Here is a 25,882-nt window from a genome sequence, read left to right as displayed (position 1 = left end):
CTGGAAAGCAGACAGTCGGATGTAAACAGCAGCTTTCATGGCCGCCTCCCTGCACAAACAAGGAAATGAGCTGGCTTCTTGTTTTGTTCCTCTTTGCTGTGAACACAGTGGAGGCCGGCGTGAACACACACACTCAGACAGAGACGACGCTGATCACAGAGCCGGCCTCAACACGCCGGCCAGGAGGAAACATTCCTCTGAGGCTGACGTCACCTTCAGGTACAAACTCATTCCACCAAACGACGTGAGTTCATCTCCAAACTCCGCTCAATCGTCCCTCAGGCTGTCTGTGAGCGCAGCGTCCAGCTGAGGCTGACGGGACGTCATCAGCTCTGTTTCTATTTGCTCGTAAACCAACGTACTGACATGTTCAAATATCGACCTGATGGTGGCGCTAGATGAAAAGTCAGAGGATGGATAAAGTTATTACAGCTCGTCCTGAGGGGAACACGGACATCTGCAGCAAACGTTACGACGGTCGACCAAACAGCGGAGACCTTTCAGTCAAAGTGAAGCTGCAGAGAGCGGCCGATGTAAACAAGCTCTTCTTCAGCTGAGCGTTAGCTGTTTAATGCCACAGTTCACCTCCTCACAGCAACCCCCCCCCCCCCCCCCAGTCAAGCTACAGCTGTTAGCAATGCTAATGGAGCAGCCAGGGCCTCCTCCAGAGCTGGATCCCCACAGACCTGCTTGGTCTGACTCTCTACTTGGGAACCAAGTCAGAAATGGTTGTTGTTGTTGTTGTTGTTGTTGTTGTGCAGCAGTAAAGCTGTTTAACAGCGTTCAGTTGGACCTGGATCAAATCTACTGACAGCGAGCGTCTTCTGACCAGGACAGGGAGGATCACACAGGCAGCGTCGGCCTCTTTCGCTGCTCCGCAGAGCCTCCATTTCCCCTCGCTGGAGGCCTCTTTCTTGCCAACACTTCAATGAATGCAGCCCCCTCCCCCCTCCTCCCCCAGCCCAGCCCCCACCGCCTGGTTGTTTGACAACAGCAGCGGCGGTGCAGGAATGTCTGCCGCTCAACGTGACAGCCATCCCAAAGCGTCACAGCGCTCCGCTGCTATTGAGCGCAGAGCCGGCGGGTCTCCTCTTTGTCTTCCCTCCGTCCATGTTCAGGAGCACGTTTGGTGAGCGTCACCTCACTCCGAGGAGGAGAGCTCACCTGCAGCTGCTCGCCAGGTGTGTGTGACGCTCCTCAGCCTGAGAGGACGCTTCGTTCAGCTCGGAGGTGACAGAACAACAACACTGTTCACACACACGCTTTCATTTCTGTCATGAGACCCCCGCTCCCACTCAGCTGAGTCAAGAATTAGCATGTTTTGCTGTTAGCTGGTTTGCTAACAGCAAAACATGCTAATTTAGCATTCAGAACAGAAAGAACTCTTCACTTTCTTTAATGAAGTGTTCAGACTAACATGACAGCTGAGCTGGTCTGGGATCAGCGTGATTCAAACTCACGTGAAGAAGATTTCCACAGGATACTTCAAAAATAACCAATCAAATGTTAAGTGTGTGTGACGCTGCATTCAAGTCACATCAGAGATTTCAGTCACAGCTTGGTGTTTTTTACGTGCTCGTGGCGTTTTGTTGTCTCGATGCAGCCGACGCAAAGTCAGCGACAGCTTTTTAGAGCCGTGATCACAAAATCAAACTAATTAACTGAGAAATGAACACATTAATCTACAGCTCAGCGTTTCCTGGTGACGTCACACTGGAGGAGGATGGGCCAATCAAAGGCTGTCAAACCTGAGGCCCAACACGCTGCGTCCACGCTGACCTCGAGGCCTCGGGGTCACAGCTGAGAGGAAACCAGGCCGCCGCCGCCGCCATCGCACCAACATAAACAACAGCCTGTTTACTGACGCTGAGCAGCCAAACAACACAAGAGACGTTTAACGTCCAGACTCGCACACTCAGGATCAGCTGAGCAACAGCCTGACTGATGGAACATGAATAATCGCTTCAGTCGTTTATGGAGCAAAGAAAAATATCTGGTGCTCTGACGTGAAGATCTGCTTCCTTTTCTCCTTCATGTTCTTTAAATCCAACATCTGAATTTTTCCTTTGGGTGCTGATTTTCCAACTGATTAAGTGAGAAATGAGAATATATTTACAGGTTAATCAACACTGAATCACTGGTGGTTCTTTCAGTGGGAATGGGACACTGGGGACGTCCTGTTTCACTCCTTCTGTCTCTTTATTATCACATCAGCATGAAGACGCTGGAAGCATCAAATCGTTGCTTAAAAAATGACTGAAATGATTAATCAGTAATTGAAATAACTGCAACCCTGAGTCGCTCTGAGGAGGTCTGACTCCTCTGCAGCTCCACCACTGACCTCCTGAAGTCGAGATGACGAGTCAATCCCAACAACCGGCTGAGAGGAGCTGAGCCCCCCCCCCCCCAACAGATTGGTCATTAGAGCAGACGGAGGCGTGGCCTGAGGGGAACCATCTGGAAGCTCAGAGATCTTCAGGTGTCGATCAGCTGATCAGGAGGCCTCACACGTCACAGAGCTCCTCGCACTGCTGTGATTTCACTGATGAGTCGCCTTTGATGACTGTAAGACGTCCAGACGCCATTTTGAACCACAGTCAGCTGACCATCAGAACTGGAGCTCTTAGAACGAGGACATTACTAATGGACATATAAATGTCCAACACGACGTTCGCGTCTTGTTTTTGACCAGCAGCTGAAAGCTCTTCAGTTTACGGCGTTATCAGTGGATGGATAAGCTTCGATAAGAGAACAGCTGGAGGATGAAGCATCTTAATCAGTTTATATTTAACAGGACAAGACTGGGATCAGTGTCACAGCACTCGAGTCCACTGATCTGAGCTCTTTATCTCCTCTCCACCACAAACAAAGGGAAGTGAATAAAATCACATTATTAAATTCTTCAGGTGACTGTCCTCTGGCTGGAGAAACACCTGCCTTCCTGCAGGTCACGTGATGAGGGTTTGTTTTGGACCTGTGCAGCAGGAAGGACTCATTTGTCCTCCTGAGAGCTTCACGAACGTTTCACATCTGAGCTGCACCAACAGGACAAACCTGTAGTTTCTGATCTGAGAGTAATGATGGAGGACTTTGTTTTGAGCACATGAGGACATGTTTGACACGAGGACATGTTGTTTGGCTCTCCACATTCACAGAAAGCTTTTTGTTCCCGATCACAAACATTCAACCAGAACACAACGAGCCCCGTAACGTTCAGCGCAGACCGGGCTCTGCTGCTAGCAGCTAGGCTAACAACAATTAGCTTAGCAATGACACAGTGGAATCCTGCGGAGAATGTAAACAAACGGCCATTGAGCCGAGCACCACGTCCTCAGCGCTGCTAGCTTAGCTCCTGTTAGCTTCAGGAGCGCGTGGCGGCGAGAGAGGACGCAAAATCCTCCAAATACTCAGCCCCGGGAATTCACTTCAATCTGTCCACAGTTCACACACTGCTGGGACACCAAACGAGCGGTCACACAGGGGAGGACATGGAGCACAGAGCACGTAAACCGTCCATCTTTCACACTCACCTCAAACTGCCAGTGGGCCGCTTGTAGGAGCTGCTTCGCCTGATCGGCGGCGCAACCAGCCGTCAAAACAAACTGGTTGATCATGACTTGATGTCTGAGTTCGTCCATATTCACCGACATGGCCGCTGCAACACGCGACACGCAGCTGCTTAAAAGTCGACAACCAAACAAGAGAAGTGAAATCTTGAGCAGGATCGAGTCCTCCGAACCTTCAGACCCGGTCCTCCCTGCCTGGCTCCCAGCGCTCCGTCTCCGCAGCCTCCAGCAGCAACAACAATATTTTCATGTCATCACCAACAACAAAGAGGAGAGCGCCGCTCATTGGACGGCTACGGAGCGAGACGGCACTGCAGGGGCGCTGATTGGCTGTCACGGGGACGAGTTTAAATTTACTGGTGCGCTTGTTTTAGTTGTCGGAGACCCTGCGGAAGAGCGGAGCCGAACAGTCTCAGTCAGTGTTGACCTCTCCGCCTTTTCTGCACACGCGCTTGTCTTCATGTACGTTACACTGACGTCATGATGCTTTGATTGGATATTTCGCTGAATGCGTACAGCTGATTGGTTGCTTCGTTTGGCAGGTATATAACTAACACAAACAGTAAATATTTTGATATTTGATATTTTAATACATGGGTGATATATGTTTATTTATGTTGATATATCGATCGGGACGTTGAGAGAAATCGATTGTATTTGATTTATCTGACAGAGGACATGTTTCCATAAATTAACATATTAAACATGTTATTATATTGAACATGTGGCATGCATGTGTTTCTGATACATGTTGAGACATATTTTAATATGTCTGTACTTCAGGGTGTTTTCACGGTATGACGTATGTCACTGAACACAGGTGTGTTCAACAGAAAAAATATCCTGTATGTATTCAACATATCGTATGTGTATATTTTAAAATATATGTGGTATATGTGTACAAATTTGTGACTTATATGTTTTGGATATTCAGGTATAGGTTTATTACATATAGGAATACATCCAGTTTTAGTATTAGATCTATAAAAACTACACATGAAGATTATTTTTTTGTCCTGTTTCTGGCCAAATGTGAAAAAGGCTCCTGAAAATAGATTAAAAGTACACATCTCATAAATCTTATATGTTAGATTGGATTGGACATAACACAAAAACAGAATCCACTGATGGATTAAAAGGCTCAAAAGTTGATCAACAAAGATACAAATGAACCAAAAAGCTAATGGACGGAGGAAAATCTGAAAAAGAGTAACAGCCAGGTGTAAGATGTGTGACGAACATGAGACGCACGCTGGCTGGAGAACCGTTCTCCTGGTAGAACAGCTCTAATCTCCTCATCATGTGAGTGCAGCTCTTTCTGAATAATTCAGGTGTGGTGCAGGTGAAAGCACACGTGACACAGGAAGCCTCTGTATTATGTATTGTTGGAGGGTGTGATCACCTGACGGCTGTTTGACAACACAAAGATCACACGTCCTGCAGACGGTGTGAAGCTTCATGATTCAGTGTTAACTGAAGTTTGTCCTCATAGCTTCACTTTACTCCACAGCTTTATGTTAATGATGCAGTCCTGTCCAACACACACACACACACACACACACACACACACACGTTCTGATGATCTGAACCTGTTTTATTCATGTTCATTTCGTCGCTGAAACATTTCAAAGCTGCTCTGTTGCCTTTCGTCTTCTGACTGACTGTTAAATGATGCTTTGCTCTGATTGGTCACGTTTGCTTCTATTTCCTGGACTTTCTGTTCCTTCGTCCTCGCTGACCTGCTGTCTAGAAATCAGCTCTGATTGGTTAAAGAATCACTGCAAGGATGTTTGTGCACCAACAGAAGAACACGGAGTGAAAGCTGAAGGTCTGTCAATGATCGACGTGAATCCATCTCCACATACATGCTGGACTTTGTCTCTGTTTACGAGACCACATGTCGGCGTCCATCTTTGACTCCCCCTCCGTCCACTCGTGTTATTATGAGACAGAGTTTAGATTCAAGTTTCTACACCAGCTGTAGAAAATCTGAACACAAGTTCAAAACAGCAGCCGAGGAAGTACTCAGATCCTTTACTGCAGTAAAAGTACACAGTACAAATACTCTATTACAAGTGAAAGTCCTGCAGTGGAAATGTTACTTCAGTAACAGCTGGTTTGGAAACGTTGTGAAAACAGTGAGAAATGTGGTCACAATGAGCCCAAAGTGACGCCTTCACCATGTTTGTTTGGTCCAACCAACAGTCCAAAGCTCCACATGAGTCCAAACACATTCAGATCATCGAGATCATTGAGAGGAAAAGCAGCAAATCAAACATGTGAGAAGATCAAACATCAGTGATTCCACAGCAGAGATCAATAAACCATTAAAACATCAGACGATCAATAGTGAACTGAACATTCTTCATCACACTGTCTGACAGCTTCAAATGTGTCTCTGTCATTAAATGGTATGTGGCGCCCCCATCTGTCCGAGTGTCAGTATTACAGCATTAAAGTGACTGTGTGTGTGTGTGTGTGTGTGTGTGTGTGTGTGTGTGTGTGTGTGTGTGTGTGTGTGTGTGTGTGTGTGTTCTCTCAAAGAAAGGGGCTGCTGTCAACTTCCAGCAGTTCAGTCAAGTCCACCAGCAGACTCCTCTCTTGGTAATCCTCCTCCTCCTCCTCCTCCTCCTCCTTCTCCTCCTCCTCCTCCTCCTCCTCCTCCCCCTCCTCTGCCTTGATGCTCCTCTCCGTGAGGTTACTGTGGCTGGCTGCTCCTGCTCTGACCTCTGACCCCTGCTGGAGGTGGTGTGGTGAGTCTGGTTGAGGCGGGTGAAGGCCGCCTGAAGACTCTGACATGAAGGAGTTTGTCTTGTCAGGGTGTCAGAGAGAAGGATGTCAGGAGCAGAATAAAGACCTGGACCTGGACCTGGACCTGGACCTGGTCTTGGTCCTGGTCCTGGTTCCTCCAGCTGTCTGGTTTTACTGGTTTGGTCGTGTCCTCTATTGGCCCTCACAAACTGGAAGCAGACCGTCGCCTCGGTGCAGAGTACTTCTCCTCATCTTGAACTTGTTTGCTTGTTTTAGTGATGAAGAGTAATGAAGTACATCTACTTCACATTTGACCTGAGAAAGCAGAATCCATAATTCTGTAGAAATTTTGGATTTCTTTTCAACAGGAGCTGAACTCATGTCTCAGTCAGCTGTCAATAGAGAAGCATCATTTCCCTGGTGGACGGACAGAACGTCCATACAGCCCATAACGCTGCGTGACGACCTCTTTCACTTCTGGCACTTTGAGAGTATTTTGATCTTTCTTGTGCTTTAACGTAAGTCGGACTGTGAATGCGTGACTGTCCCTTGTATCAGTACACTGAGTATGACAGCACTGCCTCCACCTCTGGACAGTAAACCTGTCCTTCTGCTGGCGTGTGGCAGCGGTGAGGGTTTATCTTTGCTCTTTGCTCGTCTCTTTCAGGACGGCTGTGAGCAGCAGTGAGATAAGAAGCGCCGTGGAGTGTTTGGCCCATTAAAAGCAGCACAACAGTACTCCCTGTCCAGCTCTGAGGAGACGTCAGGACTCGAGAGATGAGGAGGCCTTTTTATTGCTTTACAGTTGCCTTTGTGAGGCGCCTCAGGAAACCACTCAGCCACACTAATAGAACGTTCAAGGGGCCAAACCTTTTTGTTTCGCCTTTCTCCTTCCTTCTGTCTTATGAACAAAAGTACATTCCTTCACACATGCCCCCCTGTAAGCCCGAACGCCGGGTCCAACTTTCAGGTTGTTACTGATTAAATATATTCAGAGATGACGCCAGAACCGTGTTTCGGTCTTGTGTTGTCAGGATATGTGCAGAGCAGAGGTGGAAAATGATTCAGATCTGTTACTTCACTAAAAGCACCAACACCACAGCGGAGACGTACTCCACTACAAGTGAAAGTCTTGTATTTAAAATCCTAAAAGCAAAACTGCAGTAGTGCTGTCAGTTTCATGCAGTAAAAGTACTGTGTGTGCAGTAAAATGTCTCCTGTGTCTGATCTCTGGTTCTGTGATGTTATTAGTTTGTTCATACTGAAGCTTCAATGTCTGGAGCTGCTGCAGGTGGAGGTACTTTAAATACTTCATGTACTGTGAGCTGGTTTAGTCCAGAGGGGCCCAATGTAGGGGTCGGGCCCCTCCAAAGGGTCACCAGATCAATCTGAGGGGTCGTCAGATGATTAACAGGAAAGAAGAAAAAGTTCTGATACACAAACCAATGCTGTAATTTTTGGACTTTTATCAATATTACTTATTTTTATTTATCTAATCTTATTCAGGGGAAATATTGTGGTATTTGAAGTTATTGAAATGAAACCATGGGACAAGTTTGGAGGTGAAATGATTCAACTACACACCGATTCTACATGAGACAGCTGCTGTAAACTGTCTCAACGTGTTTCATGAGCTTCTTTTTTCAGTGTCAGATCTTAATCCGAAGTAACTAAAGCTGTCCAAAGACGCACTGAAGTAAAAGTACAACACATCCCTCTGAAACACAGTGGAACAGAAGGACAAAGCAGCTTAAAATGGACATTTGCAAGTAAACTTGAGTAAATGTACTTGATTACTTACTGCATGTATAAAGAAAAGTTATATTCAGGCCTCAACCAGAGTCACTCCTTTATGTTCACAAATTAATTGCATTTTTAGACTTTAATTAGTGGAGAATTAGAGTAATCCTCAGTTTGCTGCAGGCGTCCACGGAGGTCCCCTGGTGCGTCCCCGGGCCTCAGTTTGAGAACCTGCGCGGCAGCAGCCACAGTTGACTTGAGAGTGATTAAAAATGAAGCGCTATAGAAACCAGCAGGCCAATAGAGGACCGAGAAGCTGTTTACAAGGGGGTGTCCCGTTTCTATGGTTGCTGGACAAACCTCCTGCACCAGGTATTAAACTGCCTCCCCGACGGATCCTGCTGCCCGCTGACACCCGTTACAAAGACCTCCAGAGAGGAGAAGAGGCGGCCAGCACCGCGCCAAACGCAGTCCACAGGAATTCCTCCTTTTCTCTCCTTCACACACAAAGTGACAACAGGTGCTCCTCCATCAGGCTGCGGCTGAGCAGCAGTGAGTGCTGCTCGTTTGGGATTTTAAAGGTCTCCAGTGGAGGAAACAGCAGACAGAAGGTGAGTTCTGAACTTTATTCTCAGAAGATGAAATCATTTACTCTCTGATTCCACTTCACCTCCAGGAGGCCTGAAAGTCAGCTTCAAACACAGTTCACTGCGACTCTGCTCTGAACAAACACACGCATAATGAACAACATACTGACAGGAATGTTATTTTATTTCATGCAGTTAAAATACTGAAAATAATCATCACTGCGGCAGTTTTAGTTGAACGCGTAAAACGTCCTAAATTTCCTCAAAGGTGGCACTACACATTCCATCTAAATACTATTAACGTCATTACAACTCCTTTTTTAACAATTCAATGCATCTGTGTGGGTCAAAAGCCTGCAGGTGCCGTTAGTAATGACGTGCGCTCTTTCTGCGCTCAGCGTCAAGTGCGCAATAGTTTCCAGGACATGCACAGAGAGGAGGCTGCTACTCATCACGACCTGCTCCTTGAGATTTTCAGAGTCTCCTTAAGTTTTAGCTTCCACATGTTCTCATCTCCCAGACACCCAGGTGACAGACTTACCACTGAATTTAAATGGGAACTGCAAATGTGAAAGTCTTTACGCACAACAGAGGCTCTGTTTTCAAATGGGGCCATCATTGTCCTGCCCTTTCGCACTTTGTTGAGGTTGGGTGTATATTTTCGGTCCTGTCAGGCGGTGGCAGGGGGAGGAGGCGAAGGAGCTGGGTGACAGAGAGGTGTTGGAGAGAGCCATGCTGTCTCTGAGCTGTGCCGACCCCTGGCCTGAAGGCTCGGTGGGGCTGGAGGAGGAGGTGGTGACGGCCGCTGCTCAGGCTGAAGAGCGGGACGGCCTCCACAACAGCAGCAACACCAGCAGCTGCTGCAGCTCCACCAACCTGGACGACAGCCTCACCAGCCTGCAGTGGCTGCAGGAGTTCTCCATCCTCGGTGCCAACGTGCCGCAGCAGGCCCAAAATCAGCCGCACCTGTTCGGCCACCAGCCGCTGGGCTCGGACGCCCCGGCCTCCCCTCTGGCCGGCGATCCCGCCTCCATCGGCATGCCCCTGACCCCCGGAAAACCCACAGCGGCGGCCTACAGCAGGATGCAGCCCCTCCCCGGCATCGTGGCTCACGGTCACTGCCCCGATGAGGTGGACTACAAGACCAACGCGCACATCAAGCCGCCATACTCGTACGCGACGCTCATCTGCATGGCGATGCAGGCCAGCAAGAAGAGCAAGATCACCCTGTCCTGCATCTACAAGTGGATCACGGACAACTTCTGCTACTACAGACATGCTGATCCCACCTGGCAGGTAGGCGCAAAGACCGCACACACACACACACACACACACACACACACACACACACAAAGACAGACAGACAGACAGACAGACACACAGACACACACACACACACACACAGACACACACACACACACACACAGACACAAAGACACACACACACACACACACACACACACACAGACACACACACACACACACACACACACACACACACACTTTGTGCTGTTTGAAAGTGAGTTTCTGCTTTCTGCGGTGGGTCAAACCACAGCTGGGGTCATGCTCTGTTTCTATTTAAAGACCAGTAGAAATCAAAGGTAGAGGAACACACCATGCGAGGCCTGGGCCTGCTGCCACACTCTGATCAGGTATTAGTGACTCAGCTCGGTGGGTAATTAATAACTCCATCATCCAGACAAAAACTTCACAGAGTTCAACACTTTGTTCACTTCTTATTTTTATCTCTTTGCTTTTGTCCATTGGAAGCAGCTCGCTGGTTGTTCTGCTTGAGCAAAAACAAGTGATGGGGGGAGAGGAGAGGCAGACTCCCCTCCAAAGGGCAGGAATTTTCAAGAAAAGTTTAATTTTGCTGGATAAATGATTGATGAAGCTGTTAGCTGTGCTCCCCGTTTAAGCGCCTGGCTCAGACATTTCAGAGCATTTTGTTATTGTAAGGCGGTACATGGGGCAGATAATATTTAACAAAGGTCATCGGGTCACTTCTGTGAGGGGGGGCAGTTGGATGAAGGGTGCACAGTACATTGATGGGATGCATGGTGCTCCACCATCTGTATTTCCTGCTTCACATCAGGCTGATGTGCAATTTGTTTAGAGTTGTTTAGTTTAAGGTGGCGTCAGTTTAAAGGACTAGTTCAACATTTAGGGAAATATTTACTAATTAGCTTTGATGCTACTCTCATGTCTATACGGTAAAGACAAAGCTAAATGCAACAGCTGGTTAGCTTAGCTTAGCACAATCACTGGAGACAGGGGGAAGCAGCTAGCCTGACTCTGCCCGGGTGCCAAATCCACCAATCAGCACCTCTAAAGCTCACTGACAAACTTCTGTTCAATCCATACAAGAATCCGAGGGTGAACGACGACACGTTGTGGCTTTACTGGGAGTAACTGGGCTATTATTGGACTATTTCTTTGCCAGGAGCTGTGACTTCCTGGAGTATCTGCTGGTTGCCTGGCAACCTGTCCAATAGCACCTCCAATTGCCATAGAAACCTTCCATATACTGGAATCACCCAGACAAGTTCCCGCTGCTCATGTCATGCGAGATGAATTTACTTAAGTGAAGTTTGGTTTGCTTTGGTATTCTCATCGTGTCATGACCTCATCAAGAGAAACACAAAGACCCACAGTGTGTGTGTGTGTGTGTGTGTGTGTGTGTGTGTGTGTGTGTGTGTGTGTGTGTGGAGATGTGAGCTGTGTGATTCGTTTTTCTGCTTATTGTTTCCTGAGTCCGAGCTTTTTCCATAAGCCCCCAACTAGCAGTGCAGCAAGAAAACAGTCTGTGGCGTCGCTCATGTGTTGCTGCTCTCAGCCAAGAAATCGTCTCATCATCCCTGTAATTCCACAACACGTCATGGTTTGTGTACTGCCTAAACAAATGAGATATATGTTAATCAGTGAGCATTAGAGGTGCTGACAGGTGGCTTTGCTACCCTTGGACAGAGCCAGGCTAGCTGTTTCCCCCTGTCTCCAGTCATTGTGCTACACTAAGCCAAGTGGCTGCTGTCTGTAGTTTCATATTTAACATGCAGACATGAATCTTTCCTCTAAGCCAGATATCCATTTTCATGATATCCTTCAAGGTGACATCCAAAATAAGTAGATTTTTGAAGAAGCCAGTTTGTGACTTATTTGAAAATATGGATCTCTACTTTCAGAACTCCATCCGACACAACCTGTCGCTCAACAAGTGCTTCATCAAGGTGCCGCGGCAGAAGGACGAGCCGGGCAAGGGTGGTTTCTGGAAGATTGACCCACAGTATGCTGAGCGTCTCCTGAGTGGTGCCTACAAGAAGAGGCGAATGCCACCGGTTCAGATCAACCCAGCCCTGCAGAACAGGCTCAGGGTCAACCTCCAGCCCCAGTCCAGAGGCCCCTGCAGCCCTACAGGAGGTCAGAGTGGCCTGTGCATCAATTCAGAGTCCCAGCGGCTCCTTCGGGAGTTTGAAGAGGCAACCGGTGCAGACCAGAATTGGGATCCTCATCCGGGTGAAGGGACCATGCTGGGGTCCTGGCCAGTGGTCAGGGGAAGAAATGGACACAAGAGGAAACAGTCGGCGGGCCTCAGAAATGGTGCCGCCAAGGCCCCCCGCCGATCTAGCTCCCCACTGCTCTCTGTGGATGAACAGAGGGAGATCGGACCGCTGAAGGGGGACTTTGACTGGGATGCCCTGCTGGACTCAGCTCTCAGCGGGGAGCTCAGTTTGGAGGGAGGAGAACCTCTGAGCCCCATTATGAAAGAGGAGGACCTGACGGTGCGAGGGACCCACATCTCTCCTGTTGAAGCCCCTGTAGAGACAGCGGACATCCAGGTGTTGGTGGAGACCCAAAGGAATAATGACGTATCGGACTTCGATGAGGAGACCTTCCTCGCCACAGCCTTCCTGGAGAGCCCCTGGCCAGAGGAGGAGGACCAGTGCCGCAATGATTTCCTCTGTAGCTCCACCGTCAACCTGGACCAGCTGTTTGACCTCGGGGACTCATTGGGTGGAGACCCGAGCGCCCGGATTGACACCCTCCTTTGAGGAATAGCTGCTTTCCAGGTCCTCTTTCACACTGAAAACTCTTGGTTACATTACTGGGGAATAATTTTTTACAAGCAACCTTTACTGTCCTTGTCAAGATGTCGAAAGTATTTTTAGAGTTTCATTAGATGCTGATTCATGCAGGAAGTACGTTCCCAATGCCTACTGAACAAAGATGCCACAATGCACAGCAGCAGTTCACATCATCCAAAAACTATGTTGAATCCCTTTTGGTGAACCATGAAATGAGACAAAGACAGATTTTCAGAATTAGAGCCTGGTCACCCCAGAAAATTCCACGATGAAATTAACCCACATGTCTTCACAAATAATGTAGTTTTAGAAGCTTGCTGACGTGGTGACTTCTCGCAGGGCTAGTAGATAAATGCAGGTAGCAGATCAGGTAACTGCGAACATGACAGCAGACCAGGACATGCAGCGCCCGTCGGGCACATTAGCTTCTCAAGCTTCTATTTTCCCTGTGATGAGCTGATTTACTCCTCTCTAACTTTCTGTTATCAGGACTGCAAAAATTGTAGACAGGAAAAAACTCTTTGAGCTAACGGCTTTGCTAACAGTCAGTTAGCATCATGGATGTATTAAGAAAGCTGGATATAACGCTGCCAGCTTGTTCCAGTGGTCAACTGCGGTACTACAACAGAAAAGTCTATTCTAGCATTATGGAAGAGATGTCTGTAAATCTGTTGACAGAACAGTTTGAACTACAAACAAAGTCCATTATTACTTTTTTGTCAATGGGTTTTTAATTCATAAAGGTTTCGTCTTTGTAAAACTTTTCCGGAGTCTTGAAAAGATGTCCTAATATAAAGTCTACGGGCAGAGTGGGAACATACGGAGGCAAACCTGGATGTTAGAAAACCTTTTTTTATGTGCACTCCAAAGCATTTTTCATTCATTAAATGGGCGCCATGTTAGACTCTGGTATCAGTTCATAATACATCCATGGTTAGCAAGCTCGTTAGCTCTGTGCTAACAGGGAAATCCCGTCTCCTAACTGCATGTAAACCTGGTCTCTGTTCTGTAAACTGGCAGAGGAGCTTCTGTAAAGGTGCAGACATAAACCACGACAGCCTCCTGGATTTTGAACTGTCCGTCTCTCCGTCCACCCAAAGGTCAGCTCTTTGCTATTGGTCAATGACGCGACTGTGTGTTAAAGGACTGGTGTGGAGGATTTAGTGGCGTCTAGTAGTGAGGTTGCAGATTAAAACCAACTGAATACCCTCACCTCACCCTCACTTTCAGAGCGTGTCGGAGACTATAAAGTTCCCTTCTAGAATCAGTGTTTGGTTTGTCCTCTCTGGGCTCCTGTAGAAACATGGCTGTGCAACATGGTGGACTCTGTGGAAGAAGACCTAAAGACTCATTCTAAGGTAACAAAGACACAGCGATTCTTACATTCAGGTGATTCTACACTAATGAAAACATAACTGTGAATATCATTTTCCATTTCTGCTCGTAGATCCTTCTAAATCCTCCACACTGGACCTTTAAATGTACCTTTATTTAAATCCACCGATCATTTGAATGAACTGATTTGGTGTCAAACGTGTGGTGTTTAAAATGTGGGTGAACAGGCCTTCAGGATGACACGTCATGGTCTCTGTTTACGTCATAAAAGGTGTTTTCATGTTGTTATTGTACAAGATATCAGGCTCAACCATTGGGACAAAGACGATCACATGACCTGGATATAAACTGGTCCACAGGTCTTTTGGTCTTTAAAGATGAAGAAATAATCAGCAGGCGTGAGGCCGAGGCTATGATTGACAGAGACGCATTGTCTCTGGCAGGAAGTCATTTGTTTGTGAGAACTGTTTGAATGTGACTGTAAATACTGTGACAGCAGCACTAAGACGATGAATAATGACATGTTTGCCAAATGATGTTTGGTGTAGGAGTGATTTACTGTATTATCTTTTTGTGTGGGGTTTTTGGTACTAACTGTTCTCTGTTTGCATTTTTCACCAATAATTAGGAGCAGTTTAACTAGATTGATAATAATTATGCAGGATTTTGTCTTTTTTCCAAGAGGAAAGGAAGCAGATATCAGTTTTGTGTCTTATCGGACTGAAATATTCCTGTAGAAGTACTTAGTATCCACTTTCTTTGATTCTGTGCAAAGTAGAGGACACATCAGAGCTTCATGGTCTAAAAGTTAAAATGGACACAAAACAGCTCGAGGCACAATTCTCCAACAGAGAACCATTAAGACCTTAAAATGGTCACTTCAGAAAGGCCGCGGTGGCTTGTAAATGAGTACCCGACCTTCTATGTGCCAAGAACAACACTTGGGTCTCAACAGGGCGGCGACGTTACGAGGCTGTTTTTGATCACCAAGAAGAAGAATTGTCTTTTTATTTGTATCTGTGCGTGTGAGGAGATGTCGGTACATTGACAAAGATGTGTCGATGGATACGGACTAACTCAACCAAATCACCCATTCACAAGAACACAAGCAGTCTTAACTTTAAAGATGCAGTTATTGCTCCTGTTTTCCTCTAAAATGTGTGAAAGTGCAATCAACGTCAGTGGAAACAGTGACACTTGTTATATTTTACATTCAGTCGTAGGAATGTGGTTTACTTTAGAGGGACCGTTTCACAGGTTTGTGTATTATGAGGTGTGAATACACTCGGACAGGAAAGAGGACTCTTTAAACACAAAGCACCTGTTAAAATGTTTGTGTCTTAGCTCTTCTCCATGAAATAACACTCTCGAAGCAGAATAATGGCGTCTTACCTCATGATTGGTTCTGTAAAGTCAGACACACTGTATGCATTCTTTTACTTCGCTGTCTTATTTTATTTTCCACTTTTCTTTGACAATAAAAAAACTAAGTTTAACTGTGTCTCGTTTGTCTAAATTACACGTTTCATTTATTTTAACCATGCTAACAGCAGGTCTGTAGGGATGGAAATGTCTGTCTGTGGGTCTGTCTGTGGTCCAGGCTGAAATCTCAACAACTATCAGATGGATTGTCATGAAATGAGGTTCAGACAGTCATTGTCCTCAGAGGACGAATGAGGTTCAGACAGTCATTGTCCTCAGAGGACGAATGAGGTTCAGACAGTCATTGTCCCCAGAGGACGAATCCTGCTGACTTTGTGGTTCAGAGTGAAGTACCTTGACCCGTGTTTGATGGTTCAGTCCATCCAGTATTTGTCCAGTACTTTGGTGCAGTTTGTCTTGGTGCCCAGAAGATAAACTCTAATGACTTTGGTGATCCTCTGATTTTTTTTCCCCTTTGACTTTGGTTTATTTGACACATTTAAACAGAATGAGAACGTGACGTCGAGTGACGTAAAAGCCACATGAATTCAGATGTGACTGTGGTCGTATTTCAGAACTTCAGGCCTGCCTCTGGTTTAGGACACATGTGAAAGTTGCCCAAATCCGAATTGGAAAGATCAGATCTGTGCTGTTCACACTGTGATGAAAACTCAGATCTGAGTCTCATATGAGCTGAAAAATCGTATTCGGACCACTTGTGCCTGCAGCTGAACGTGGCCTTCGTCCTGTTTTCTTCTGGATCTTTCTCCCTCCACCCACTTGCTTTAGTGTGGCTGTATGTGAGATTTACGTTGGTCTTTTCCTGCTCGTCTCTTTGGGGACTCTTGCTGTGATCAGGCAGTGGATGGGTAATAGTAGCAGGGGGTGGCTGGGTTTGTCTTTCAGGGCTTTGTCTGTGCTCAGTCAGACTCTTGTTCCCCATGGTGCTCAGATCTGTGGTCCTTCATTGGGTCGGTGTGGGGTCTAACAGGGACAAGTGTCCCACGGCCCCATATATCACCGCCTGTCTGCCCTGCTGTAGACCACACCGTCTCTCTCTGACCCTGCTGCAGATTAGCAAGGTGGCTCACGTTCAGAGAGTCAGATGAATAGCCACAGTAATCAAATGCAAATACGTAGCATTTAAGAAGCCCGCGCCCCCCCCCCCCCCCCCCCCCCCGGGGTCGTGAACAGACGGCTGTCTGTCAGTGAGCGCGTCTGTCTGTGGTCACTGATGAGCTAACGATGGCTGAGAGATGAAGGGCAAAGATAGGCAGCCGTAATGCTACACCTCTGTATGATGGACACCCAACACTTCGCTGGAAGGCCAGGATCCTGCAGCCTCATGCCCAGCCCGAGCGCTTTTTCCTGGAAAGGAGAGCTGACGTTTCCCCTTCCCCCCAGCCTGAGCTCCCTGCAGGCCCCCCTGGACAGCTATTACCTGCTGGACTTAGCTCTCCAGCTGGATTGCAGGGCTCATAATTATAATGTGGCAGGCTGGTTAGATGAGAGGCCCGTGGTAACCTGATGCAGGTATTATTCCCTGGCCCCGCTGACGGCTGCAGGTAAGAGGAGCCTCCTGGTGAAACGTTAACCCTTACTGCTTGTTCCAACCCAGAAACGCTGCAAACTGAAAGTGCTAAACGCCAACACCCCATGTGGCCAGGACGATGGTGAAGCCATTCACAGGGCTTTCAGCTGACGTGAGCTTTAGATGGACGATACCAAGAGCAATAATTTTGAAACAACATATAATATTTTTATGTTTGTTTTAAACCAAAGATTGAAGGATGGAGGGAATCATTGAGGTGATTAGTGTCAAAATTAAAGTGACTTGACTTTTAAACCAACATGTGACAGCCGAGTTGGCCCAGTTATCTCAAAATTCTAGATGTTTAAATTCCCATTTTTCCATCCATATTGGCCACTGTGGCCACAACAAGAGGAAAAAACAAATGTGTTAAATTGAGTGTGTTTTATTGTTTATTATTCCAACTTTTATTCATAAGAGACATAAAGTGCCGTCAGACTGTCTGGTCTGTGAAACTTAACAAAAAGCCTGAATCGTATAACCCTGATTTGCACGATTCCTCGGCTCAAGTGTCACTTTTACTGTGTTCTGTTCTGGAAATAAAGAATTAGGCAGCGTTGGCATGTGAGTAAGGAGAGAGAACTGCATATTGTGTTAAAGTTCAGACTGATAATTCAAAGGTAGAAGCTCTGGGAGGCCTAAAACTGATGAAAATATCAGTTCTCAGGACGTGTCCGTCCGTTGCCCCACGACTCCGCTGGTATTCCCCTGGAGAAAGTCTGATGAAGGCAGGTCGGTGAGCTGAGGCCGCCCTCACCAGCTGAAGCTTATCTACTGGTTCCCAAAAAAACAAAGATGTGAAAAAGTGGACGGAGAAGAGAATACAAGGGAATACATCTTTTTTATCACACAGCTAATGAAAGGCCTGTTTCTGGGGTAACGGCTGGTACCATTGTCATGTAAGGCTGGGGGGGGGGAGTTGCGGGAATGGGTGAGGGTCTCTTACTGGTCTTACCGAGGCTCGGGTTGATTAGGACTGTGGAGGGATGAGACAGAAAGAGAGGCCGGACGGAGCCCCAGATTTATTACAGCGCTGGTTTTGTGAAAGTTCACTTACCTTCAGTGAGGAGGCTCGCTGACGCCCCTGTGACAGAAAAACACATCTTTACTGGTCGCTTCACTTTACTCAGACAGCACTTCACACCAGTGGTGGTGGAGTGAGTATACTTTACTCCAGGAAAAGTACTAATACCACACTGTAAACATACCCTGTTGTTGAAAGCCCAAGAACGGTCTGAAGCAATCTTCAGTTCACAGTCAAAGTATTTATTAAGGTCACATATAAAGTAATACAGCGCTGGTCTCAGACTGACAGAGCTCCTGCAGGAGCTCCATCAGAATGAGCCTAGTTGTCAGACAAAAGTTCACATTTATCATGTTGGGTTTGACCAAACCCAGTACAATAATCAGATATACGTTACAGAATATAATTGGTCAAGGCGTGAATGCCAGATCTAAATGCAAAAGACATCACAACCAGAGAAGAGGAGACAAGACTGTCAACAACCAGAGCGCCACCTGCCTTTTGTTATGAGAAGTGGCTCTCACCAGCCATGTTATCCTTACAGCTCTAGGCTATGAAGGACATCCATGTAGGCTAAAGATCAGAGCATGAGAACACATGAAATGACCAAAAAGGGCCTGATCATTACACTGTTAGTGGTGAAAGTCCTGCATTGAAAATGTTACTTCAGTAAAACTATGTAAGTATAATCAGGAAAATGTACTTCAAGTATTGAAAGTAAAAGTACTCAGTGCAGCAAAGTGTCCCCTGTGTCTGTTGTCCTCTTGTCTCTGGTCTCTGTAGATCATTGTGTCTCTGTGTCTGTTGTCCTCTTGTCTCTGGTCTCTTTAGATCATTGTGTCTCTGTGTCTGTTGTCCTCTTGTCTCTGGTCTCTGTAGATCATTGTGTCTCTGTGTCTGTTGTCCTCTTGTCTCTGGTCTCTGTAGATCATTGTGTCTCTGTGTCTGTTGTCCTCTTGTCTCTGTAGATCATTGTGTCTCTGTGTCTGTTGTCCTCTCATTTCTGGTCTCTTTAGATCATTGTGTCTCTGTGTCTGTTGTCCTCTTGTCTCTGGTCTCTGTAGATCATTGTGTCTCTGTGTCTGTTGTCCTCTTGTCTCTGGTCTCTGTAGATCATTGTGTCTCTGTGTCTGTTGTCCTCTTGTCTCTGGTCTCTTTAGATCATTGTGTCTCTGTGTCTGTTGTCCTCTTGTCTCTGTAGATCATTGTGTCTCTGTGTCTGTTGTCCTCTTGTCTCTGGTCTCTTTAGATCATTGTGTCCTCTGTGTCTGTTGTCCTCTTGTCTCTGGTCTCTTTAGATCATTGTGTCTCTGTGTCTGTTGTCCTCTTGTCTCTGTAGATCATTGTGTCTCTGTGTCTGTTGTCCTCTCATCTCTGGTCTCTTTAGATCATTGTGTCTCTGTGTCTGTTGTCCTCTTGTCTCTGGTCTCTGTAGATCATTGTGTCTCTGTGTCTGTTGTCCTCTTGTCTCTGGTCTCTGTAGATCATTGTGTCTCTGTGTCTGTTGTCCTCTTGTCTCTGTAGATCATTGTGTCTCCTCATTCATGTCTCAGCAGGATGTCCCTGTTGGAGTTGGTTGAGGTGGAGCTCATTTTAACTCAAACTAATGATTCTCTTCATTCTGGATCAATCTGCTGATCATTTTCTCCATCGATCGATCGATCGATCGATCATTTGTTTTATGAACCAGAGCCCAAAGTGACACCTTCACCATGTTTGTTTAGTCCAACATTCCAACCAGTGAAAAGAGAGGTTGTGTTTTTGGACCCAACAGGAGCATCAATAAAGAAAAGGACTGGACCAAGTACAGAACCCTGAGGGACTCCACAGAAGATGGAGGCTGAGGATGAAGAGGAGTTGCCAACTGAAACAATGAAGGATCTGTTGGATGAATGCGAGGGACTTTAATGTTTATTGTGAGCGGTGTGAACAGTGAGGTGACTTCTGCTCAGAGCAGCTGACAGTGACGGCTTTCTGTTTCTATATGAGCTGCTGCCAAAGTGAAAGCGTTTCTTATCTTATCGTCACAGCAGAACATGACAACTCAGCAGCACAGAGCACATCAGTGGCCCTCAGGTGAACTTCAGGTCTGCTCTGCAATGACTCCTGATACAGGCAGACACTTTCAAAACGGGTCAGCAGGTTTTAAAGGATCACGTCATTCAGTGGATGCAAACTTTAACTTAAGATTCATTCTTCCGCCTGTGCTGGGGTTGGATGCCTGACGGGCACTGATGTTTTAATGCAGCACTACCTATACTCTAGAAAAGGACATTTGCAGTTTGTGTCTCTGTGTATGGAAGATCTTTTGCACCAATATCAGTCAAACTGCACTAAAACACAACTGCTGACAGACGGAGGCATGTGGCCGCTGATGTGTTCAGGGTGTCGGGGTCAGGACGAAGATTTGTAGATCATTGTATGCAGGATCTTTAAGATGACTGTGGGTGTATGTTTGGGTAGTGTGTGTTTGCATGTGTGTGTGTGTGTGTGTGTGTGTGTGTGTGTGGCAGTAAAGGCTGATGCTTTCTTTGTCAGGAAGACACAGGCAGAGGGGTAATCCGACATCCATCACAGGCTTAGGGAGCAATACACACTCTGTGTAACAACAAGGAAACAATACCCAGGGAAACAGTGGGAGGGCTTCTTTATTCATCGCTCCGGGCCGGGGGACACTCTTTTGTAGGTGTTTCGGAGGCCTGAATGAGGCAGCAGAAGACCAGCATGACAAAGCCAATTCTGGAGTGACCAGTAAACTTCCACAGCGAGCTGGGAAACTGCTGGAAGGAGAACTCTGTGTACGGTGGAACCACACCTCCATCTGCAATCTGTCTGATTTCACATGAAACACCTCCTGTGGAAAGGTGGTGACAGAGGACAGCAGCTGTAGAGGAGTCGTGTGGCGATGAAGGACACCGACGATGATGATGTTTAATAGTAAAACATTTGAAGCATAATTCACTGAGCCTCCATCCATGTGTGATCAGACTGCTGTTAGATTGAAACATGGTGAAATGAGTTTACGCTGTAAACTCAGACATAATGAGACTTGTTTTTACTTTTTCTCTGCTGTTAAAACTCTGGATTTTCTAGGTTCAACAGAAAACTTCAGCGCACCATTCATTTGCTTTCTGGAGCAGGTTTCATTAATGGAGGAGGACCAGGTCTGGTCAGACCGCCTGCATCCTTCAGAGGATTCAGGCCCTGAGCTGGGACACAAATGTCAGCCTGTGGAATATTTGGAGCTCACCTGATATCAGTCAGGTAAAAAAGAAAGATAGCATCCTGTGATAGCACCGGTGCTTCCTGGATCAAACTCACCACAGACCAACCCTGACCTTAGACCCAACAGGAGCATCAGTAAAGAAAAGGACTGGACCAAGTACAGAACCCTGAGGGACTCCACAGCGTTAATGTTTTATAGTTTATTATCCGGTCAAGTGAGCGGTGTGAGCAGTGAGGTGACTTCTGCTCAGAGCAGCTGACAGTGACGGCTTTCTGTTTCTATATGAGCTGCTGCCGAAGTGAAAGCGTTTCTTATCGTCACAGCAGAACATGACAACTCAGCAGCACGGAGCACATCAGTGGCCCTCAGGTTCACTTCAGGGTCTGCTCTGCTGACACTTTCAAAACAGGTCAACAGGTTTCAAAAGATCATCGTACACACCACATCAATCCTAATCTAATCTAATCTAATCCTAACCTTCGCTCTGAGCTTTCTGGGTGTTTCCATTCATTGCTAACTTATGTATCTGTCTTTAAAGCTTTTCTTCTGTTGATGTGTGGACTTCATCTTTGATCTACATTACTTATCTGGGAAACGTAGTCCAATAGAAAGCAAAGGTATCAGGATGAAGTAAACCATGAACTTCACACACAGTAGTTCAGTACATGCAGCAGCTCAGACCACTGAGCAGAATACACAAAAACAAAACCTTCAAAAAGTGTGTTTACGTGTGAGTTATTTCAGTGATGAATGTCTTCAATCAGGAGCTTCAGTGAGAAATCATCTACTGGCCGTGAGGACGACTTCGTCATGTGCAGACGTTGGAGGGAGCTCGTCCCCACTTTAACTAACATTCAGCTAGAACTGAAGGAAACAGCTTTATCAGAAGTTTCATCAGTCAGAGGTTTTTCCTCTTTGTTGTTGTCGAGGGCTCTGCAGTGTTTTGCTGTCCAGGTAACATAAAGGTTAGTGACTCACCGCAGTGACACAACAATGGTCTCTAAATACTGGAGTCAGTTACCAAACATATTCTCAGCTTACTGTCCCGTCTGTGACATTTCACAGCAGGTATGTGCATTGTTTCCTGTCTTCATGCAGCGATGTGGCACAAAGTGAAATAACATCCCAGGTTTCTGCAGGAAGGTGTTTAACAGGGACGGGTGACTTTACGGCTCTGCTAACATGCACTGACACATGTTCAGTACAGTGCTACAGACAGTGAGGGAAGGTGTGCAGCAGCAGCAGCAGCTCATCCCGGACACATCGTGCCGGAGGAAGAGTCACCTGACACCCGCGTGTGATGCCGAAGCCTCCAGAGAGGCCGAGCCGCCGAGGCCGTCCCTGTGGAGGCAGAGGGAGGGAGCGGAGCGGCAAAACAAACATAAACAGAGCGGTGGCAGCTGGGGGCAGGCTGAGCCCTGCGCGTTCTTGGCGGCCACAGTTTGACCTTGGCCGGGCATGCCCAGGCCTGCCTCTCAATGCCGGGTGGGAGACTCACCAAGCCGCCTGCAGGACTTGGACCGGCTCAATGAGAAAAGAAAATACCACTCCGGGCAAACAAGGGCATAGTACTCTCCCTCCACCTCGCTCCGTCTTTTTAATGATTCCTTTCTTTTTCCATTTCTCAACACCCGTCGGATTCCAACACACGGCTTGGCCGGCTGCGTAAGCATTTACCACAGAGGATACTTTCTCTGGTCTCCGTCTCTTATTCCCACTCTTTACTCACTCCTTTCCAAACTTTAATTTGATTTCTTTATTTCTTTGTTTGTCCCCCAGCGGAGGGAAAGCTTTGAAACGCTGCTGCTTTACATATCTTAGACTCTACCCTCAATAGGTGAGCTGCCGTGGCGACGGCAGCGACAAAGGCCTCCCCCACACACACACCCGGCCGGGCCCGGTCCAAGCCTCGGACCCCCTCGCTGCTCAGCACAGCCAGGGATTTCTCCCAGCAGCCCTCCACCAGTGTGAAGCCGCCCCATTCACTGGTGCCGCCTGGAGCCCCCAGCAAAGGGCCGCACAGCCTCTCTGTTGTGTTTGCATCCACAGAATGACTTGATGAGAGTGGACGTGGGACAGAGCGGTCCTCCGGGACGCTTCCCAAACGGCTCTCAGTCGGGATGTTTCTGGCACTGCTCGTTAACGTCTCGCTCTTTCTCTGTGTGCTATCAGCCTGCTGCAGCGGACCTCTGCATGGCGGCCGGCTGATTTGTGATTTCATGTGTTTTATCTCCAGACTCAGGATCAGAGGTGGAGACGTCTCCTCGTCTGTCTCACCGTGGCCGAATTGAAATAGTTTTTGTCCTTCAGTTTGTCTTCTTTTGCATGTTGTGGGCTGATGTTATGTTGTTTATTGGTGTACTGTGTGATTGGAGGAATAGAAAGCACGTGAAAGGAAAAACATGTGATTAATAAACAAGAAGAATCTAAGAACATCTGTTTATGAAATGAAAAGCGCTTCCAGTCCAGTGGTTGTTCGGGAGTTTCTCATTAAACGTTGTGTCTCCAGGAAGTCTGAGCAAATAATTCAACGTGTCTCCTTTCCTGCAACAGCTTCTGGAACAAAGGCTCTTTCTCCATCCTGTCATCTGTCTTATATCACAATGACACGTGGAATGATAATGGCCGTGCGCTCGTCCATGTAACCGCCGATATCATTTCATCTGTCCGTCGTGTTGTCGCTCACAGAGTTTAACACTTCCTCTAAATCAGTGTGTTGTTTTCTTCTGAATTTGCCAAAGTCACAGCGACGTCTCTTCTGATGATAATCTGGTGATTAATGAAACTTATGACTCTCCCGTCAGCCTCAGCTGGACTCTGCTAACATCATTAGATGGAGTCATTGTGAGTGTGTTAGCTGTCTTTAGCATTTAAAGCAGCGAAGTACAGCCTCTCAGAGCTGCTAGCATGACTTTAGACTCTTTAATTCTACCTTCGATCTTCTCAAAATAAGGCTAAAAACCAATGCCAGAGCTCCAGGTTTGGGTTTAATATGTGAGCTAATAACCTCTTTAGTGGGCGAATGATTGACTTCACAGGAGAAACTACAGCCAGCAGACGGTCTGAGCTTCCAAAATCTTCATCCATGACCAAACATTTAAGGAGCAGACTGTTGATCACAGAAGGAAACGTGATTATTGTTGATTCTCCTGTAAACTCAAACTGTCGCTCAGACTTCAGCTCCTCATTTATCCTTCATGGACCAACATCAAGCTCCATTCAACCTGCTGGTCATCGGAAAGTTCATAGCTATGACACCTCCTCCTCCTCCTCCTCCTCCTCCTCGTCCCCGCAGCATCACTCCCGTCGTCTTCACAGCTGGGTGAGCCGGGGGGGGGCAGGCGCTGTGTTTGTGTGTGTGGGGGGGTCCTTACACCCCCCGCCAGGGATCAGACAAACACTTATTAACTGAGAGGAATGCAAACAGGCTGAGCTGCTGAGACGCAGGACAGCACAGGGTGGAGGGTGAGGGGTCAGGGTGGGAGGTGGGGGAGGATGTGTGGAAGAAAGGGAAAGGAGAAAAAGTCCCTCCCTTTCCTTCTTGTAAAACCTCCCACCCCCCAGGACATTGATCTGGAGTTTTCCAGAACAATGCAGGGACGCGGTGACCGTCTTCATGAGACGCATTTTCATTTCAATCTGACTTTTACTGGAATGTTGTTTTTTAAAGGTAAAATCAAGAGAAGCTTTGAGGAGTGAGACGTTATGAGCCTGATTTTCTCTGTTCAGGTTCAGCTTCCTGTTTATTCCTCTTCATCCAGCAGGTGAACAGGTGGAGGATGACTCCAGAGAAGATGAAGAGGAGGGAGGGCCTTCGTCAACGAGGACAGATGACAACAGATTTGTCAGATTAGCGAGTGTGAAGCTGCAGCAGGGAGGCAGTGAAGGCTGAGAGGCCTTCAGGTGTCGCTGCTCCCAGTGAGGCTTTGTTTGCTAACCGATTTGTCTTTTGCTAACGCCTGAGGTCTGTTTGCAAACGATGCCGACCTCTCGCGTGTCACAGGATGTGAGGGGGCTGCTCTGATATTTCCCTGTCTGATGGAAGGATGGAGTGGAACTCTATTAGAGTACAAGTATAAAGTAATATTCTCAATGTGGTCTCAAATTGTTGTTGAGTTCAGTACTTGAATAAATGTACTTTGTTACTTTGACTGCTGGCTCAAGGTGATGATAATCTGCATGACTTCAAACCATAAAGTGGATGAAACCTAATTTGGGATGATGGATTTCTGCCTCTGGACACACATATGTTAGCCCGGTTCTTTGTTGGAAGCCCAAGAACAGTCTGAAGCAATCTTCAGTTCACAGTCAAAGTATTTATTGAGGTCACACATAAAGTAATGCAGCGCTGGTCTCAAAAAGTCAGAGTTCCCTGAGGATCTCAGCCAGAATGAGCGCAGTTGTCATACAAAAGTTCACATTTATCATGTTGGGTTTGACCAACCCAGTACAATAATCAGATATACGTTACAGAATATAATTGGTCAAGGCGTGAATGCCAGATCTAAATGCAATAGACATCACAAAAAGAGAAGAGGAGACGAGACTGTCAACAACC

The 25,882-nt window shown here is 46.9% G+C and overlaps 2 protein-coding genes across 3 annotated transcripts in view; one reads left to right on the top strand and one right to left on the bottom strand.

Annotated features, from left to right (window-relative positions):
• The window catches only part of ubald2 (UBA-like domain containing 2), a 10,396-nt gene extending 6,577 nt beyond the window's left edge, over positions 1-3,819 (bottom strand). Inside the window, exon 1 of the mRNA XM_076753261.1 lies at positions 3,531-3,819. Coding sequence (XP_076609376.1) covers positions 3,531-3,650 — 120 coding nt within the window. The 5' untranslated portion in view covers positions 3,651-3,819. The remainder of the gene's footprint in view (positions 1-3,530) is intronic.
• Positions 3,820-8,460: 4,641 nt separating this feature from the next.
• On the top strand, positions 8,461-15,555 carry foxj1a (forkhead box J1a). Of its 2 annotated transcripts, none has more exons than XM_076752851.1 (3): positions 8,461-8,668; positions 9,319-9,940; positions 11,827-15,555. In XM_076752851.1, exons 2-3 carry the CDS (start codon positions 9,377-9,379, stop codon positions 12,691-12,693), a joined length of 1,431 nt encoding a protein of 476 aa, XP_076608966.1. In that variant the 5' UTR covers positions 8,461-8,668; positions 9,319-9,376; the 3' UTR covers positions 12,694-15,555. The 2 variants fall into 2 exon arrangements, 1 of the variants encoding a protein (XP_076608966.1); XR_013078321.1 differs by lacking the exon at positions 8,461-8,668 and having other exon boundaries at positions 9,377-9,940; positions 11,827-14,420; positions 14,458-15,540.
• Positions 15,556-25,882: the final 10,327 nt, after the last annotated feature.

This window comes from Chaetodon auriga, chromosome 16 (genome assembly GCF_051107435.1).
Source record: "Chaetodon auriga isolate fChaAug3 chromosome 16, fChaAug3.hap1, whole genome shotgun sequence".
In the NCBI taxonomy this organism is placed as follows: Eukaryota; Metazoa; Chordata; class Actinopteri; order Chaetodontiformes; family Chaetodontidae; genus Chaetodon; species Chaetodon auriga.
Note: the sequence above shows the minus strand (reverse complement) of the source record. Positions and strands in the feature narration are given on the sequence as shown.